Genomic DNA, 20,878 nt, shown 5'->3' with positions numbered 1-20,878 from the left:
GGGGGGAGAGGGCTGCGCGGGCCGAGCCGCCCTGGCGAACTTTCTCCTCGTTCCGCGGAGCTTTCCCCGACTCCAGAGCCTCCCCTGCGGTCACGCGTCGTGGGTCTGCAAGACTAGCTCATGAAAGGGACGAGACCTCCAGAGAAACGCTTTTTATTAGATCAAACGGGTGAGGAAAGGGGGAAAAACGGCCGAGAAAACAGCTCCGTGAACTATAACTACGCCAAAACTGGCCAAACCCCGCAGTAACGTGCGTGAACGGGAAGCACTTCCCAGTGTGGGATGAAGGAGCTCATGCTTCCTCGTAAGAAAACTTTGCAATTTCTACCTGAATCCGTGCAGAGAGAAGGCCAACTCCATTATAAAACTGGGGACCAGCCAGGTTTGTAACTAGTTAGTAAACACACTCGCACCGACATGGTGATACAGAGTATACACGTGTCGCTTGCAGGGATCCACGATCAAGTAGGCAAAAGTCTGTTCGTGGCTTTTGCTTGAAGGGTAGCACAGGCCATTAGCATCCTGAGAGAAAGTGAAAAAAATCCAAAACAGTATTAGGGACAGACAATATGGACACCCATGAATTAATATAATAAAATTTGAATGAAATTTATCATTTTGTTCCAAATGTAACAGTCTAGCTAAATACACTGCAGTTTATTAAAACAATATTCTGGCTCCATGAGGATCCCAACACTATAGAACACACAGTAGTTCTGGCTGAATGTTTCAAATAACCTTGAGGTAAATGTAGTATTAATAGAAAATGTAAAATTAAACATGTAAGCATGTGTTTATGCATATATATATGTTAAATATACAACAGCCCAATCATGTTTCCTTTGAAAGAGAAAAAAAATCACAGGCTCTATATTAATACAGAAAGCTGTTCCATCACTGATTTTTTTTTTTCACTTAACATTTGCTAATGCATCTGTTCAGGTTCAAATATTTGCATTTAAGCAAAACCCTCATTACAGCCCTTACTAACAACTTTGGACTGTTACTGAAAACATTTTGTGTGCCAGTCCTCAGAAAGGGTTTGAAGGGAGTCTGGACACCTAGCTCGAAAATCCTCATTGGAAAACCCATCCAGCTGACAATCAGCATGGGAATTGGGCTCTTCAGTTTAGCATCCCATGTCTGCACATGGCAATAAAAGCTTCAGTGTTGACAGAGCAGCACAGCTTGACACACACTTCAAATCCAGTAGGAATCCAGAAACTAGATGGGGATATTTTTGAAGGGTTGCTATTTTTTTTCATTCAGTCACTCTGGTAATTGAACATCCAAAAGATCACTAAATTCTTTTAGAACACCTCCTGCTCCCCAACACCTTTATACAACAGTTGAAGAGACAGAGGTTCTGTTCTACCTTTTGCCTAAGGGAAATTGATATATTGCATGTATTGTTCATTTTCTTCAGAAAAATATTAAACTCACAGACTATTCCAGATTAGGAGCACATCTCTCACATTCTTGTGTTGAAGCTCTCTTCCTTTGCATAAAATAATCCATCTTATTTTGGACCATGGAAACATAAGAACAGTAAGCTCTCTCAATAGCTAAGGCTGTCAACTTAGAATGAAAAGGTCTGGGTTCCCATTTCCACTCCAAAGACTATCTGTGAATTTTATCCAGTAGTTGTTACTAGCATCCCAGTTTCTCTCCTGTTATTTCAAAGAAGATGAACCCCCTACTATATGTTCTGGTGTCTTCCTTTGGAGGATTGTTCGAACTCCTAAATCTTAAATTAAACCAAGCACCACCATAAAAGCATTGTTTAAGACAGGTAGAGATTTGATAATGTTTATTCACAGCATTTTCCAATGGTAGGCAAATGCCAACAAGCTAAAAATAGCATTCTATTTTTAAGCAACACAGCATACAAGCTCTGTAGCTCCAACTGTAAGATGCCTAGCTCTCTTCAGGTGGTTTTGAGGGATACATGTGTAACAAACACTGGATTCTCAACTGCAGTAAGGAAGGCAACTTTTAAGGTTCTGGAGTGCTCAGCATTACAATGCCTTTGGAGTTTGACCCCAAAACAACCTAAGCTCATGCACAAAACTAAAAAAACATAAAAAATAAGAGAAGACCAACATCAAGATGTGATTGCCAGTTAAACTCTTCTCACTGCTATCAAGGGTCCCACTCCTGCAATCGCTATGAAATTGACTAATGTCAGCTAGTTTTGACTGTTTCAAGGCAGTGTTGGCACACTAAAAATTTGTTTAGCAACTCAAGAACAAAAATGAGTTAAGTTGGTGATGAGGCATTTCGAGAAACTACAGAATATACCAAACCTGGGATAATAAATATAACATAATTCAATGAAAAACATTCTTAAATTTACATTAATTAGTAAAAAAGTTTGTAAAGACCCTAAAATACTTGAGCACAATGGCTCTGAAATTTACATTCCTGCATGTACACAAATTAAGAATCACACCAGTTCCATCTGCATATGGACTTCGTTTCAGACATGTAGGGGGTGTAATGATTGATTTACTTATGTTAGAGTAGGATCATTTTATTTTTTCTTTGTAGGAACATGGATAATCAGCTGATGATTTAAGAATACATATGCATAGCATAATACAGAAATAAAGATACTGCTGAACATTCTCAAAACGGCATCACTTAATTGACAAATTTTTTAAAATAATCTTTGAATAAACTGTGCATTTCTAACACTGCCACAGTTTGGATTCAGGTAAAGAAAGAGCTAAAATATCAGTGAGCAACCCATTACTTCAGCTGTAACCGTGTTTCATTATATGCAAAGCCCTGACACTGTCAAGGGTGTCTGGAGTTCAACAGAGTATTTCGTCACAAGTTTTAAAATTATTTCTCATGTGATGCCCAGGTCTATTGGATTTTTATGCTAAACAGGCCTACAGACACTTATAACTATACCTTGATACCTTGAAATACTTACATCTCTAATAGTGTGCGTTTTTAGGTATTGTCTCCAAAACAAGGGCTTCTTAGCCACAGCTTAAGTTGTCAATTCCTGATTCCATTTGTATTTGCACAAATTTACATGTATATTTATTTGTCCATTTATTAATCCAGCTTGCAAAAATGTGTGTTCTTCTAGCTTCTCAGCTGCACAAGTCACTGTTACCAGAACAGCTTTTAAAAATTATTTGTTTATTTATATCAAGCTAGGAGGGTATGTCCTTTCAGATATCAACCAAGAAAACATGTCTTAAAAACTGCCAGCTCAACATTATAACACACTCTACAGTTATTTACCAAATGAACTCAGAAACTAAATCTACTGCAGAAATGTAGTTATATCCTTGACAGAAACTTTCCATCACAAGCACAAGACATTTGTGCTCCAGTAAGTGTCCTTCCTGTATGTGCCACCAAGTAGAGTTGAATAGTTTTGACCCACATAGCCATCAAACACTCTAGACATACCATTTAAGCTTTTTTGTATTCTGAGAGAAAATTCTTCAAGATGTTCTTTAATAAACTTGTAATTTCAAAATTCTCCTTCACCTCACAAATTTTCAGAATGTGCAGTAATGCCTAATTTTCTTCCAAGGTTACAAGGAGAATAACCTGCTCTGAATTTACACTAGATGTGCTTTTGTCCATCCACCTCTTTTCTTTACAAGAGGTTGCTAAAGTTTGGAGGTTTTCTTTTAATACTGACAATATTTAGTGTATGGCAAAGATAGTTAGGGAAGCTCTTTAATGTTATGTGTCTACCTAAACATAGAAATTTGCAAAATTCACATCAAAGTGTTTGATTCAGAGGTGAGAAAGGAACAGTAATAACTGAAGAACATCAAGTTATCATGGTTTTGCTTTTTTATTTTTTTTTATTACACTCTGCAACCTAGTGGAAAGATAAATTTTGATACACCCATAAAGTATTTATTTTCAAAAGCCTTTTATGAATCACACAAAGTACTTAAAAGATGATGACCCACAGATGAACAACTGGGCTATTGGCAACCTACAGGGAAGTTTGTGCAGTCTGAAATGACATCAGCTAGTGCTGTTGAAAGTGGGTACATTATCTGACATTTAATTATTATATATTCTGGTTACTCAAGAAGAATTTGGAGCAGTTCATCCTACTGTAGCAATTAAATGACAGACGTGCTGAATCTAGTAAACATGCAGCCAGTTCTCAAACTTATCTCGATGGTAAGTGTATGATTTTGCAAGAGAAACAGATAGGAATGAGACTTGACAGGGGAGGGGAAAAGAGGTTAGCAGTCACCTCACCACCCCAGCCTTTCTGTGTACTAAACTTCCTGGCAGTCTTTACAGAAACAGATGCAGTGCAAGCTATTCAGAAAGCTCTAGCAACATTTCTGAAAACAGAACTATACAAAGTCAAGAGTGCATTCTTAATCCTTGCTGCTGTCTCAAGTAGATGTAAAGCCAGAATTACTCAGGCCTATGGGTTTTTTCATAAACTAGTTTCTGGATGACTCTTGTGACCTCAAATGTAATCCAGTAAACCTATTTTTAGTGAGCCACCAAATAAAACTTTAGTTGGTGGTTACTAATGAAGAGTTAGGAAAGAGGATGAGAAAGCAGGATGAGACCAGAGAAAGAGTGCATGAATGAAAAAAATGACAACTAAGGGAAAATAAACCAGTACAAGGGAATATTACGTTTTCTTTGTGAATGTCAATTATTTTCATGTTATGTATGTTACTTCCAGAAAAATCCTGTACCAAAAAATCATTAATACTTACATATGCAGACACTCTGAAGACTGTAGAAATAACTCCTATTTCTTTTGTTTCAGGATTCTTTTGAACACTGAAATACAGGGGAATAATGCATACTTAACAAGTACAGTAATCACTGATTATTAGAATCTTTCATTTATTAAATACATTTTTCATATATGCTCTGTGTCCTCACCCAAATTGTATTAAATACAAATTCATGGTTAAAATTCACCTTATGTCACACTGACTATGAAAAGGTATATGGCCATTGTTCAGTAACATGGATTCTATGACATTCTACTGAAACCTATTGAATATATCTAGTCATCTGACTAAATCACAGCAATATTACCCCATTCTAGGCAACTCCCATAAAGAATTTGCATTTTGATAGCTAGGAAAAATTATGCAGCTAAACAGTTTGTAAAAATCTTTTCACATATTCTTTGAGAAAAAAACCTGCAAAGGGAAATGCATCCTAACACAGACCACAAGAAGTAGCAGCAGTACTGATGAAGAAATGCAGACTTTAGCTCATTTTTAATTAAAATATAATTATAGTTTAGGTTCATTTTTCCTCCTTTGGAATTTTGTCAGCTATGCAACCTAGGATGGGATTAATTCTGAGTTTTTACATTTCTAGGCTGTGTTTGTTGTGAAGGCTGCCATTTCTTTCATCACATTTACTAATAATACTGAGATAGTATTTTAAAGCATCCAGGCATCTCAACATATTTCAAATTTAAGTATTTTTAATATGTTGTTTTTTCCTCAGGTCTGCTTTGAGTGATGCTTACATTTCTTCATAAATTAGATCACGTAACTGCTATTAATTTACCTAATTGCACAGATTCCTATTTACATTGACACACTGTTGAGCAGTTGAGGGTTATAACTTCCATACTTATACACTTCTAAGAAATGCATAGCTCAAATCCTGCTTTTTCACAAATGGTTTTCATTCCTGGGAAAGGTCCCAGTACAGACAAGTTACTAGAGGATGTGTGTTAAACACAGCCCAGTTGTACACCACACCAGCTCCAAGCTGTGACAGCCATCCCCTAGTAGCACTGCTTTGGCAGAGCTTCTTTTTTTAAGAACAAACAAACCCCAAATCAACCAACATCACCTTTGTTGATTAAATCTCTCCAGCCAATAAAAGCAGTTGACTCTCCGATTAACTGATTTCATCTGTAGAGTAATGACACAGTCATGTTTGAATTCAGCCTGTACTGTGAAGCTGATCTTCCCTGTGGTGAGTCAGTAACGAGGCTTCCACAGAACTTTTTGTTGCATCTGACATATTGACATACTCAACAGTGGATTAAGGCAGCATTGCTGAAATTGGTACTGACCCCAGCTGTCTGCCCTACCACTCTCCAGGGATGACTTCCTTCCCAGCAGGGACAGCTCAGCTGGTTCATGACTCAGCTTCTGAGCCACTGCAGTTCACAGAGCAGCACATTAAGACAAACTAACACAGACGTCAGTTTATGTTAACGTACCAAGCTGTAAACTGCAGCAGTTAGGAACTGTTTAACCTTCTCTGTGCAAAGAGTGACAACTATCAGAACACGATATAGAAGGTTAGTGGGGTTGTTGCTTTCTACCATATATCACCACCTCTAAAAGCTACAGTTGTATTTAAGTTACTCTGGCTTCAGATTCGTCTGTCTGAAAACAATGCTATCAATTTCTGGTTTCTTAATTTCTATGCTATATATATCTAAGATACCGAAGTCAGGGGAGACAAAGAATAACTCTTTCTATTTATTCCACTGCCTTGAGAAATTTTCCCCTTGTGGTTAGCTTCCTGTAAGTAATTCTTCAGAATGAATGTTTATTTCTAGTACTTTGGTTAGTTTTTAAGGCAAAAAATTGCGTCTGTTAAAATCAGATGAAATTCTTCCTTTGCTGACTTGAAAGAAACCAGGAGCTTGCCTTTGACAAGCTTGTTTGCTCTATTTCTTTTTTTCTCCTAAAAGGTTTTAGAAAAAAGGACCTTGCCTTCTTGAAGAGGACACTATTTCCTTAAAAACAGTCTTAATACCACCATGTTCTTTCAAGTTGTTAAATTCTAAACTATTCATTGAATATGGTAGTTCTTCCATCATTTTGATGCACATCTATTCTCTTTTTATTAAGAGCAAACATCCTCATGGTCTCTCAATTCACTTTGGGCTTTATTTATATCTGACCCTACCAGCAATATTTTATTGGGCTTTCCAAACAATAAAAGAACAACTTACTGCTTTCACATACATTCATTCATTATGGGGGAAAGGGCATGGAGATGGAGATGAAGAAAGGAGAAGAAAACAATGACTACAAGGTACTACAACAGCTGTCACCATGGAGAGACACTGTCAGAAAAAATCAGAGAGAAAGTTCAGAAGACAAGATTTATCAACAAAGATTCATAGATTATATTTTAATTAACGAGCTTTTGTCATGTAACTATATGCTTTAACTAAATCAAAATACTACAACAAGGCTTTTGAAATTATTTAGGTTACACAGGACACGACACTGAACACTAGAATTTTGGATGGATTCAACTGGTCACAGACTAATTACTGATGGATTAGTAACACTACAAGTTGTGCATTAATTCATTAGTAAGAAAATACTGCTTTTTTTGCAAAGAAGAAAATGTTTGCCATTTAATAGCTGTATTTGGAAGTCCCTAGCTGTGCTTGTAGATTATCTAGAGTGGTTAATTTCAAAAAGACTATTGCATTCTCTCATAAAAAAGCAATATACATGGAAATGCTTGAACAAAATGGAATCTCAAACCTTTTAACACTATTTTGAACACTAGTGTCTTAGAGTTAGAACTCAGGAAAGGCCAGAAAAAGCAGCTGTAATAAAGATAAGTACAAGAAAGCTCATAATAGGCCTGCCACTCCCACAGTAAACACACTTTTGTGGACCTCTTCATGCCAAGGCTCTTTTCCATTAGGAATACTGTTACAAGACCAAACAGTGGCAGTTTATACTTCTATAAGCATATTGTTATTAGACTAAGTTCATCTCTGGCAGCTAATTTTTCAATGCACATCAGCTAGAAGCTAATAATTATTGCAGTATCCATTTGTTTTTTACCAAGCCTTCTGAAGCCTCAAACAGAAAAATTAAGCCTTCAGGAGAGTATAGTTTAGAGAATTCTTAATACCATGAAAAGTTTTTAATATCACTTAACAAGGAGTAGGAAGTATCCAATGCAACTGCAATCCAAGATGAAGAGAAACCAGACAGAGGATAGCAGTCTAAAAAAGATTTTTAAGAACAGTTGTATTTAACAGGAATTTGAAGGCAAACTCTTTGGTAAACAGAATTTAAGAGATTACTACTATCATTAGCAATTGTTTCCTGAGAATAAGAGGCTATAAGAAAGTAATTTTCATTGCTTTATATTCTGGCGCTATTTGTGCAAAAAATGAAGTAAAACAATGCACAGCATAGACTAGGAATGAGAAATTCGTCAAGACCATCAGTAATGTTCCTCTTCAGAGCCTTTCAGTGGCTTTTTCCTTCTTAAGGTGGTGAAAATAAAACAGCAGCATCCTTTTCGATAAACCAGGGGCAGGGAGAAATGAGACAAAAAAAAAGACAACCGTGATTGTGAAGCAGAAGGGAAAGTCTGAAATGTCAAGGTTGAAAGCTTTTCTCGTGGGACTGACAGAAAACTTAATATCAAAGGAGCAAGATAAAAGATTTAGTTAAATTGTGAGTTTCTTTTTCAGCTGGTAGCCAGTGTTAACACCAGCTCCTTTGGCAGTGAGAAACCAGGAGACATTTACAGGCACAGAAACAGAGAGACACATGGTAGGTAAACACTGAAGATCACTTATGTCACATGAACTGAGTAGAGGCGCTTCAGAATTCTGGAGGATAGAAAGCAATCTGCCAACTGGGGAAAAATAGCCAAAACCAAACAAAAGAGAAATGGATCTTGAAGTGTTTTCTCCTAATATTGTATACAGGACAGAAGTATCACAAAAGAGAAAAATCACAGAAATATATAAAGAGGTAACAGGGAGCAGGTTGAGGACACAGAAAAAGTAAACCTTGAAAGCAGGATGAAATTGTGGAAGGTTCTTGGCAGATGCTTTTTCCTTTTTTTAAGTACCAAGAACTGCTTGACATCCTTATCAAATTTTATAGCATGGAAAGGAAAAAAGAACGGACAGAGGTTAAAGGAGATAGGAAGGTAAAGGAAATGAGTGGCTTACAACAGAACTTGAACATCTTTTGGATAAAACAACTTAACAGCAAAGGGAAGAAGTGAAAGAACTGATTGGATTTGCACTTTGTCCTAGGTCAGTTCAACAACACAAGCACAGAACAGCTGCAGTCAGTGAGAGTCAACTAAGGCCCAGGATTCAAGTAACAAACAGTTTGATTCAAGCGCAGAGTGAACGATTTAAAAGAAAAGGGAGGATAGAGCTGAAGCACTGATGGGTCCTTGTATTTCTGAACAACCCACTTGGTTTCCATCTACATATGACATGAAAATATCAAAACTCATCATACTAATAATCTTTGGTGATTAATCACAGTGTTCAAATTAATACATACAATCTAAATTTATTATTTCTAAAAACATCTTCTTGGAATATTAATAGCACTCAGTTTCTCTGTTTCAGTGGTTTGTCTAAAAGTATCAACTGTTCTACTGCTATGTTAATAATTGATTTTAGATAACCCTGGAAATAGCATGTGAGAAAAAGCAACTTGCACCCTGAAAAGTACTGACCATTAGAAAATATGAAAGCTGCTAGAAGTTATTAAAAATTTGCAAGCTTCTTTAGTAAAATATTACCAAAATAATTCCAAAACTCAGCCAAATGTGTTGGTTTAGATATGTTGTTTAAAATGTTTTCTTTGGACACAACAATCTATACACAAGTACTATAGATATTAAAAAATATTCAGGTGATTAAGAATCACCGAGTCTAATAACTTTCACTGTATCTTTGTTCAGACATATAAACTTTACACTTAAGTTTATCCAAAGACATTTTAAGAACAGACTTAATGATGTGTGTGAAAATATCAATTCCTTCTTTAAGCAATTTGAAGTCTTGTGTGCATTGTAGTGCATTACTTAGCATCCGCATTATCAGAGCTCTTTTACTGTTTCTCATTTTAGAAGTCTCCAATTGTTTTCCATAGTTCACTTGAGTGGTAAAGTATAATATATAAAATTTTAGTACTACCCTTGACAATTGTAACATTCCCACATTAGCTTAACTAGGAATGAATCTGAATAACCAATAACTACATTCCGTTTCCCACTAACCAGGAAACAAGAACTATTGTCAGCTGGAGAAGTCAGCATATGGGTATATCAAAACAGGGAAAAAATTGCCAATTTATTCTGAATTTGATCATCTGATCAATCACCTCTAATCTCAAGGACAAAAAAACCCAAACACATAAAAATCCAAACAATTCCACATACCAGACCTGGCAAAAAATGTGTGTTAATCCACTGTGTCATGTTAACAGCCAGATTCTACCACCCTTAGCTTTACACTGTGAGAAGTGTATTAGCAGAATTAGGAAGGCCAAAATGCAACTGTATTACAAAAAAATTAAAAAATCAACAGGAACAAGACATATATGGAACTAAACATTTCAACTAAGTATTTCAACTTTAAAATCCTAAATCAAAAGCAGTCCAATTGAAAGCAGTCCAAGATTATGCATCCAAGACTTAATTGTTAATATTTTATCAATGACAGTGGGAACGCAATCTGCTTCCATTGCCATGCCATATTTTCAGCAGACAATTACAAAATAAGCAATCTCTAAGACAGGAGTGAATTATAAACCATTATGTCCATATATGTAATATAAAAAAGTTCTTCGGTGGGACAGATGGAATTAAAATTGCATATATTTTGCCACTGAGCTACTAACATTGTTCCATTGCATTTTGATAGTTGAAGACAAATAAGCTTGCCAGATACATTCAATAACAGCTCCGTTTTGAATCAGTAATGCACAATGAGTTTACACAAATCAACATGAAGTATCTACGCAGAGTACACAGCTGTATAAAACAGAGTAACACTTACCTCACCAAGTCTCTATAAAACGCTTTTGTTGTTTCTAAATATGGGTCAACTACATCTTCAAACTGGCAAATAGTTCCTCCAATGCAAAAATGCTTAAAAAGACAGAACAGGAATTCCTCACGGTCCAATTGACTAAATAAATCATAATGGTCTGAATCCTTCAGAAGCAAGACCTTGTGGAACAAGAGAAAAAAACCCAAAGAAATCAAAGAGATTAACATTTCTTACTTAAGTTCATAAACAATGCAACTGCTGTGCTGTATGGCACACAGGATTTATGTCCATATGAAACATATGAACTAGGGATGGAAAGAAGTAAGTACTTCTCTCTAAATCCAATTATCTAAAAAGAAGTAAGTACTTCTCTCTAAATCCTTCGTCCAATTATGCAGTTATGTTCAAAATTCTTACACGCTATACAAAGCAGAATGACTGTCAGATTTGTGCCCAAAAGACATAAGGGAAGATTTTTCAAGTCTTGTTATTCACTGTTTTATTGTATGTCATGCTAATGAAGCAATAAATAATCTGAAGATAATCTAGCTATATTTGCATGTCAATCACTGCCAATCAGGCTGTCTTTGTTAACCTTGGCTGCATTTGCTTTTTCAAGTTTCAATTTACACAGTCATTTCACATTTGTAAAGAATCCCAAGGATCCCTCTGAGGAGATCATTCAAACTCACATCATCCCTTATTGCAGACTCCAGTGAGCCTTAATCTGTAGCCTGGATTAACCAGACATGCTATCCAGTTGCCTCCATGCATCTCACCTGACTTTTGCTGAGACATTATGTGAACACAGAGGACTTGCTAGATTAGTCCCAACACTGCACATGGTAAATGTGGACAGGAACAGCTAAAAGATGTTTGAGTCATGTCAGCCAAAATGCAGATGCCAACCCAGGCAAACTGGTCAAAGCTAGACATGAGCCTACCGCTCTCTGTCCCTCTTTATAACATCACTACATAACCTGAGTAACAAGGGGTCAAGGCAGCAACTGCTACCTCAGACATATCCCAACCCCCTTCTTGACTGAAGAAAGAGAAGACATGGCAAGTAGGAAACATGGAGTCTTGCAGATGAGGGCCATCCTATGACGCCAGGAGACAGACAGTTTGCTGCCCCCTACAGTCTTCTGTCCTAGAGCCCTCCCTGATTTAATTGAAGTTTTGATGTCATTCCGGGAAAACTGGACTCTTTTCTTTCTGCCATCTTAAGTCTCATGAGTAGGAATCTCATTCATTTCACACCAATGTGAAACTCTCAGCTTGCAAATGCTGACACACATATCCCTTCCAAGGGAAGGAAAATGGGAAGACACCAAAACTCCAATGATTTCTAATTTTAAATGTTGTCTCTAACTTTCCTACATACAATACGCTTAATTTTCAGAAAACATCTCACATGTATCCAGCTTATAAATAAATACATAGTATTTTGAACTGCTAGGCTACAAACCACATCTGGAATTCAAACATGAGCTTGAGTTCTTACCTTTTCCCAGAACTTTACAAGACAGACCAGTATTTCAGGCCACATCCTGTAACCAGTGTCACTGGTTCAAATACATTGCCTTCAAAGGATTTGCCAAGTGCAAATGAGTGCAACTCTATAATTATTAAGTACTTATGTTGATTATATATACAAGGAAGAGCAAAATCCAGTTCTCCCACACTATGCTTTGCTAATGCTAAACAAACATAATTTTAAAAAGTTGTTTTAGTTATGAAGTCAAAAGAAACACAGTAAAGACATACACTGATTGAGAAGGTGCCACTCTTAGATTTTTTCAGAACAGTCTGCATTCTGGCACCTCCACTAGAGCATAACAAACAGTTTTTACATTGTAGACCTGTTATATTTAGTCCTTTTCCAGTGTTACACTGAGAAGTAATATCCTTTTCAATAACCTCCTCTTCATTTCAGTGGAAATTTATGAAGATAACTTTCTTTAAATGCCTTCACATATGATATGGTCAGCATTCCCGGCCAGGAATGCTTCAGGATGTAGCTATTGAATACATTCAATTTCATGAGCTACCTGGAAGCGTGGGTGAACCTACCTGAGTATCACAGGACCTTCCCCTTGGCACCCCTTGTCTCCCTCTCCTAAGCAAATGAGTAGCTGCATTTCCCCACACACACCCCCAAACACTGACTACTTGAGACACAAGTGGGTAGAAGGTTTTACCTCTTTCTCCCACCTAAAAAGGAGAGAGGGCCCACCTGGAAAACAGTCATTACTTTCACACATTCAGGCACTGCAGTGCCTCAGTTTCTAAAACATGGCTATTGATGCCCATTTTTACCTTTGTCAGGAAAAAAAACCAACCAAAAAAACATGTCCTTATGGCACCTAATAGAGTATGGAAAATTATAATAAATTATTCATTACTATACTGACCTTCCTTAATTCATCCGATACAAGAATATCATCATAATAGTCATGGCAACACTGCACAATATCTCCAGTTTCTCTAACAACTCCTTGGGAATATAGCCGATCGAAAAATGACATGGAAATCTGTGTACAGGGTACCACAGTAGCTTCAATTTGTGTCACTTTGGAACCTGGAACATACAGGAAGCTGGTTTTATGTTTCATATTCTTAAAAAAATTACAGATCACCTAAGTATGACTCAGTCACACAGTTCCTCAAAAACCCAAGAGAGTTAGGACAGAAATAAGCGTAAAGAAAACATTGAATGCATCTGGCTACTACTTTCCTCTCAGGCTCGTGTGTCTGCTCCCCCTGTTGGTAAATACTATCAACCGAAACTAGGAACAGATGGAACACCGTGTGAACCCAACATCGCGTTAGCTCACACCCTTAGAAAATCGTATTCCACAGCTTAAGCCTTAAAGAATCCGAGGACAAATGCCAAAGTTGTCATGATGCAGTACAGAAGTCAATAGCTGCTAACAGCTATAGGCCCCACAAAGTAAAACCCGAAAAGAACACAGCCCTGACAAGTTTGTGATTACATCTGAACTTTTTGAAAAGTTATTTTCAGATAACTTCACCACTGTAAACTTTACTAACCAGCTTTTTCAGAAGATGAAAATGGTACAATCAGCACTTCCTGTATGAATCTGGAGTATCTCTCTATAATCTTTACATGAAGAGTATATTTTTCTATAGTTTCTTTTTCCCTCTGCTTACAAATCATCCAAGGCTGGATTCTGTTGCTCATAGACATCCAGTGTTATTTGAGATACCCTACAGTATTTTCCTTAATGAGGTATCACTCCATAAGGGCACATATCTTCTCTATATACAGTGTTACATCTACAAATCTGTATGCATGGTGTTGGATAACTTATGGCATCTCAAATAGCATTAGACCCTACGTTTAAGAAGATTTGGACTCAGTCCAGTTCTATCTGCTCTCTGGTCCAAGTGTTCAGGCCAAATGTTAGAACATATTATCTACCCAAGTGGCCTGAACACCCTTCAAAGTGCGTCTGAACAGGAGAGGGGAGGAGAGTATCAGTGAGCAACACAAGGGCAATGTGTCTTGAGCAGAGTGAATATTCACAGCATTCCAGCTGTCCAGGAGATTACTCTTAACTCTTCTCCTCTGTAGGTTCTCTTGATGGGAGATTCATCAACAACATCTACAATATCAAAAGGCTATTTACCATACAATTAGAGATAAAATTCCGTGGTGTCCTGACAAACTGACCTAAAGGATCTCTAAGGACTATGTAGGAAATGTCCACATTTCCCTGTCAATGGCAGTAGTTCTGGAACAGAAACATCCCAAAAAGGAATGTAAGAACCATGATGCTTGCAAGAGCACCCACCATTTCATTCTGATCCTAATCTTTGCAAGCATAGTATAATCCAAAATTGCTCTTGCCCCCACACTTCCAAAGAACCTTTGGGATTTCTGCCATATACTATTACATGGAGATTATTTATTCATAGCTTAAGTAGGAGTGGTGGCATTTTAATATCTAAATCCAGGTAAACCGAACCACCTACCCAATCAATACCAGGAAAAAAAAATGTGTTAAAGAGAAGTTACAAGTTGATGGCTTGAAAACGTGCCTACTTAGCTAAAATACTGACAGGAAATTTTGTAATTATTTTATTGGACCAACATGATGTAAAGAAAATCAGCTCTAGACAAAAGCACAGCATTTAATTGCTTGGCATCACATGTACAGATAATGGTTATGGAAAAGGGTACCTTTTATCAAAGTAAAAAGGTTTAGGACATTCTCCTATATGTCCACATAGTGACCATCAAAAAATAATCAAATTATGTAACCAAACACACAAATCAGAAAAAGCCATGAATTACAGCCTCACAAAAAAACCCAGACTGATTTATATTTTTATTTATTTACGCTTGATCTCACCCCCTCACTTCCAGGTTCCTGTGACTTCTAATTCTCCAGCTTCTTTTGACAGGGATCAAATTTTTATTTTATAAGGGTTTTAATAAGAACCAAATCAGTCTCTAACATATGAATTAGTAAATACCTATGAATTAAAAACTGAGTCGACTAATAAAAATCAGATGTTAAGTAACTTGAGGAAAATGAAAAATCAGATTTTCCCAGTCATTGAGCTAAAAATATAAGAAATTGAGCTATTTATAGGCCTCAAATTATAAGGATTTTACTGCAGGAAGAGAAAGAGAAACACTTCTGCTCTGAAAAAAAGATTTTATGAAACTTTCATCAGGAAAAAAATATCAAGAGCTTTGTAATCTATTCAGTAGTTCAGAAAATCAAACTATAAATGGAAAAGTTTAAGTACACTGGAAGCTCCTATTCTCCATTTGAGAGGTGAGATTTGAAACTGGAGATTCAGAATTTCCTGGAGGAGAGTGACTAGTTTTAATAACGCTGTAAAAGTGAGCAATAAAATAGGAAGAAGAAATGCCGTGACAACTCTGCAAGTGGAAAACAAAGAGCTGAGAAGTCCTGAAGCAGTTTAAGGTTCTTATAACAGCTAGCTCTGGAATATCTATAAAGTGCTGCCAATATATTTTCAAATGAAAACCTTGCATATCTAGTATGGGGCAGATAAACTCTGGATTAGGTATAGTTAGAATTCCTCCAAAATCTGAGAAAGATTTTTTACATCAGAAAAACATCTTGCAACTTACAATTTACAAAACATTTTGTACATAATACAAGTTCAGTGCTCTGTATTAAAGAAAAAGGCATTTCAAAAGTGAAAGGTGCACGCTGATGATTTATAGGTTCAAATGACATCTCAATTTTTTTGCAAATTATAATCGCTAACAGTAGTCTAAAAAAATTGCTGATTTAAGATTCCTTTTCAGATTTTAAAATCCCATTCTGGACACAGAGATCGTTAGAGCTTCAGGTACATGTGGCAACTCATGAATCTTTTTCTAGGCAAATTCTAAATTTTTATTTACACAAAAAAGACGGTAACCCTACCCCTCTGAAGATAACTTTTCAAGTGTTAATTGAGCTTAAGCAGACACAGTCCTGCCTCCCCAAGACTGCTGACAGGTGCAAGGCCAACAATGTGTCCAAGGAAAAACTACTGCTACTAGACATAAACTGGTATGCATCAGATTTGTTCCTTTTGCTGCCTCTGTTTTTGAAATATCAGAGTAACAGATGAAAAGGTGGTTTAAAGCACATGTCAGAACTATAAGGTACTCTGCCATGCAGCCAGGAGGAGGGGAAAAAGTATCCCTTCTACAACAGGCAAAAATAGTGTGGTGCGAGAATAGGTCAGTAAGTATCTTTTTGATCAGATGAAGCAGACTAGAGAATATCCTTGTGTATTGTTTGCCTAAAATGTTTTACTTCAAGTAATACTAGAGTCTTGAGATAATGTGTTATTGTGGGATTCTACTAGGAAAAAATACAGTATTAGGGAGAAGGTGAAAGGGGACCACAGCCTCAAAAAAGACAAAAGTTTTATGAAAACAAACACTATTGTAATAACACACGGATGGTTTCTATAATGCTGATATTTTTCTCTGGATCCATAAATACTTCCCATCCAAGATCATGGAGGGGACAAGAAGGGAGGTTTCTAAGGATCTATCTAAACCCCACTTATATTATGCATCCAAGTATCTCCTCGCTGGAAAAAATCCTAACACTTTTGTTTGCAAGAGAATAAATACAAGAGTTAACAAACAAAAGAGTTACTTCATAATGATAAGTAAATGATATCTCTAGATTAATGTATCAGTATGTCTGGAGAAGAAAATACTAAAGATGATTTTTACCTCCTCCCACTCAAAGCTAATTCTTACTATATTTTCAAAAAAATGCACATGAAGACTAAGTATAGAAAAATGTGCCAACATTCCTCACCAAAAATAGGCAAAGAATGGGAAGATGAAATTTTAAGAGCAAATGGGGTATACCAGCTGTTCAGGATTTAGCAAGGGAACCCTTCCAGTCCTTAGAACAAAATGCATTATTTCTGTGCTGGGGAAGATTGAGCAGAATCAGGACTGGGATAAACTGGGATACTTGGCAAGTGACCCTCTGCTCCAAGCACAAGGTATTTAACCTACTGACCCTCACTACAGGGACTGGGGGGGGAGGGGGGCATACACTAGACAGCCTAAAAAATTATTGCCTAAAGCAGGAAAAAGCTTACCCATGGTTTGAAATATATTTATTTTTCCTGCTTGCCAGAGTGAGAAAGAGGTACCTGCAGGGGCACTTGAAATATTTTTTGCATCTTATATATTTCAATTGGTTTAATAGTTAGATGCAGTGTTTGAAAAATGGATTTTTGCTGACAAAAAGGTAGCAAGGTCTAGTGTCATTGTATACAGTGGGAAAAACCTATGCCAATTCCAGAGAGCTGGAATGGAAAAGTCAGAAAATTCCCAAAGCTCCATTAAATACTTACACACAGTAAAGTACTTGCAGACAAACCAAAAGAAATGGGGACTTCCCTCTACCCCCTTTTAAAATATTCCTATTATGGAAAACCACTTCGGCAATATCAGAGGTCACATTATGCCTAAAATCCCATTACGTTATCATGTGCAATTTCCATGAAATTTTGTGTGTCGTTTACATAATGAAAAATACAATTTCAAAGTGGTGCCATAAAACCATATGCTATTAGCTTTTGGTCTTTCTGCTTTAGGGTCTCATCTGCATCTACAGACATAATCAAGTGTTTTAAGTAATTTCTGATATGGCAGCAAACTACAAGCCAACATCATGGCATGATTGAAACTAAAGCAGCCTATCAGGTGGGGGTCAGTCTCTTCTCCCAGGCAACCAGCAGTAAGCCAAGAGGGCACAGAGGCTCTGCCAGGGGAGGTTTAGGTTAGATATTAGGAAGAGATTTTTTACGAAGAGAGTAGTCAGGCATTGGAATAGGCTGCCTGGGGAGGTGGTGGATTCACCATCCCTGGAGGTTTTCAAGATGAGACTGGATGTGGCACTTAGTGCCATGGTCTAGTAACCATGGTAGGGTTGGACTTGATGATCTTGGAGGTCTTTTCCAACCCAGTTGATTCTATGATTCTATGGTCATGTGGGGCTTGTGCTGCACCTCCATCACCTCTGCTGTGTGGAGAGCAGAGTTACACAAGCTTGGCGGGGTGTGTTCTATCTAGTCCTCTGCTCTCTCAGCTTTAATTTGTAACAGAGCAATAATCTCAGATCCGTCCCAAGTAAGGTCGTTGCATCTGTGGAAGAGTGTCTTTCTCCAAATGCTATCTGAATAATTTCACAATTAATGCGTTGATTATGTCTGGATACTTGATCAGGTCAACTGGATGTCACATATCATTTAAAAATGATATAGGGGTCAAGGGCAAAAAAGTGTAAAATGTGACCATTTAGTAACAGACAAGGTAAGAATTTTTCTTACTATTTACTAAAACAAGTAATTAAGATATTTCAACCAGGCAAAAATACACATATATGAACATATGACACATATATATGTCATTATTAGAAAATGGAAAATTAGAGCAGAATAGTTACAACACAGACTTTTTCACTTAAGATTTATTCTACATTTACCCAATGTAGTCCATTGTCCCGAAGCTGACAGCAACTTTAAACTGGAGTTCACATTTTGATCAGTAAAAAATGCCTATAATATTCAAATAAGAGAACAGAAGTTAATGAAATGAAACATAAAATCATCATTTATAGTGACTTGGATACTTTTGAAGCAAATTCTAAGGCTCCAGTTAGTAAGTAGATTCTGTATGTCTTTCAGTTTGGATACACCACCAAATCCATGTTTTTCTAACTTAGTGTAGCCAGTGTCTTTTATAGAGTCAAGATATCTTCAGGTGCATATATTGCTTTAATACATGCAGTATTAAAGTTTTACAGTAAAGCACTTCTAGTCCAAGAACACACAAAAATGTTGTATGAAATTCTTGGAGGTATATAAAATCATGGAAGAGATGAAATAGTTCTGTCCTATCTCTGCATTCCATGTTGTTGAAGTTAAAAATGAAATTTTTAATTATTTTAAAATCGGCACTTCTAAAATAAATTTGAAGCTTGGAGAAGTTAGAGACACACAAAAATTGTTAAACAGATACAGAAGAGATTAACAAGTTATTGAAGGGATGGAGAAGCAGTTCCACAATAAGATTTGAACTATTCAATCTCATTGATTTATCAATTCAAAAAAAAAGGACACATGTATAGCAATGTTGGTAGCTGGCAAGTTTACATGACAGATAAGCCAACTAAGAAAACGCACACTTATGTATATGCATATAAGCAGAGTGAAAAATGAGAGAAATTGCTAAGAAAATGATGGATTTTTCAGTCTCTGCATCACCTAATCTCTTTACCACCCCTCTGGGATACAGAGAGACCAGACAGTATAATGTAATGGCCCTTTTTTCCCCAATTACTTCATAGCTACTCAGATTTCATCAATTCATAGTGATCTTTACATTTTTACTTCAAAAGAGACAAGCACTGAGAAGGCAAAGGTGTATTTTGTAAATTTCAATAACTTGAAATGTTTATCAGAGGGAAATGAAATATTGGTGTATTTGTGTGTGAATTTCTTTAAAATACAAAGAGGCTGAATTCTTTATCAAGTATAACAATATAAAGTAGACATATAACAAATCAAAGAGTTGTTTTTAAAACAACAGAGGTAAAAACCATACTTTTTTAAACCACAGGTTTTGGGGCTTTTTTCTGTCTGCAGATAGATGATCAGACTTGACTTTGCAGACAACAGAAGTGAAGGACACAAACTCAGCAAGACACTTGAGTCTCAAAAAGCTGAGACTGCAATAGTATCCAATAAATGTAAAAAATTGTGTTTTCAGATATGTGGTGCACATGCATCTCTAATTGCACAGTGCATTTACTGTGACAAAGCCATAATAGCTGTGAGCAAGGGTACCAACTGTGTGTACACTGTCTAAAGTCTCACCCTGGGTGGACTTCCCAACACTGAATGCCGTGGCCAAGATCAGCATTCAGTTCACATTTCCATTCTTGGGAATCCTGAATGACTAAATTGTTCCCTCTTAAAACAGAGTAACATTAGTACAGACTAAAATATTTTTACTGGACAATGCAGTTAACCCACAAAGCAAGACTTGAGCACCACACCTAAATCCACTACTTTCCAGGAGACAGTGTGCAGGCCAAGAGTGTGCAACACTGCTGCAGTGTTTGCTGTTATGCAGTTTTACAATAGCTATAATTGCTATGGGGGGAAAAAAAAAGTCAACTTAAAATACAAAGGACTTAGAAGTACCATAACAAATTCATCCTTTTGATAGGGCTTGAACGGCTGGTCAAAACTGAATGCCTGTGCTGTGATCCTGCCTTGCATGGACCTGAAATGGAAAAATGAGACTCAATACTCCGCAGACATACTAAGACATACTTACCCACTCTGAAAATTTAGTTAGATATGAATCATAAAGCCCTATTTTGACCAATAGTTATACTCTTTCTTTTCTTTCTTTCAGTTATAAGTGCCTCCCACCCCTCCTCGGAGGGCACAGGCTGCATCAGAGCAACGCTGCGAGCTGAAGTATATCTTGACTAACCCTGGAAGGTGAGGACAGATGCCTCCCAAGGAGTGGTTTGTGTGCCTGGAAGG

General features: G+C 36.8%; 1 protein-coding gene across 1 annotated transcript; it reads right to left on the bottom strand.

Annotated features, from left to right (window-relative positions):
* Positions 1-137: 137 nt before the first annotated feature.
* On the bottom strand, positions 138-20,611 carry LOC103808991 (chromosome unknown open reading frame, human C11orf70). The gene is made up of 6 exons (XM_009081803.1): positions 20,528-20,611; positions 18,805-18,877; positions 13,204-13,370; positions 10,796-10,968; positions 4,731-4,797; positions 138-522 (listed from the first exon to the last, which is right to left on the bottom strand). Exons 1-6 carry the CDS (start codon positions 20,603-20,605, stop codon positions 391-393), a joined length of 690 nt encoding a protein of 229 aa, XP_009080051.1. The 5' UTR covers positions 20,606-20,611; the 3' UTR covers positions 138-390.
* Positions 20,612-20,878: the final 267 nt, after the last annotated feature.

This window comes from Acanthisitta chloris, unplaced genomic scaffold (genome assembly GCF_000695815.1).
Source record: "Acanthisitta chloris isolate BGI_N310 unplaced genomic scaffold, ASM69581v1 scaffold40729, whole genome shotgun sequence".
NCBI lineage: Eukaryota > Metazoa > Chordata > Aves > Passeriformes > Acanthisittidae > Acanthisitta > Acanthisitta chloris.
The sequence above is the reverse complement of the archived record's forward strand: the minus strand, read 5'-3'. Positions and strand labels throughout refer to the sequence as shown.

Excerpts from the sequence above, each read along its gene's own strand:
- LOC103808991 (XM_009081803.1), bottom strand. The coding sequence starts at position 20,605 with ATGCAAGGCAGGATCACAGCACAGGCATTCAGTTTTGACCAGCCGTTC. Across the intron at positions 18,878-20,527 it reads AAAAGGATGAATTTGTTATG|GCATTTTTTACTGATCAAAA; the intron begins GTACTTCTAAGT and ends TGAATATTATAG. Across the intron at positions 13,371-18,804 it reads GGGACAATGGACTACATTGG|GTTCCAAAGTGACACAAATT; the intron begins GTAAATGTAGAA and ends TGTATGTTCCAG.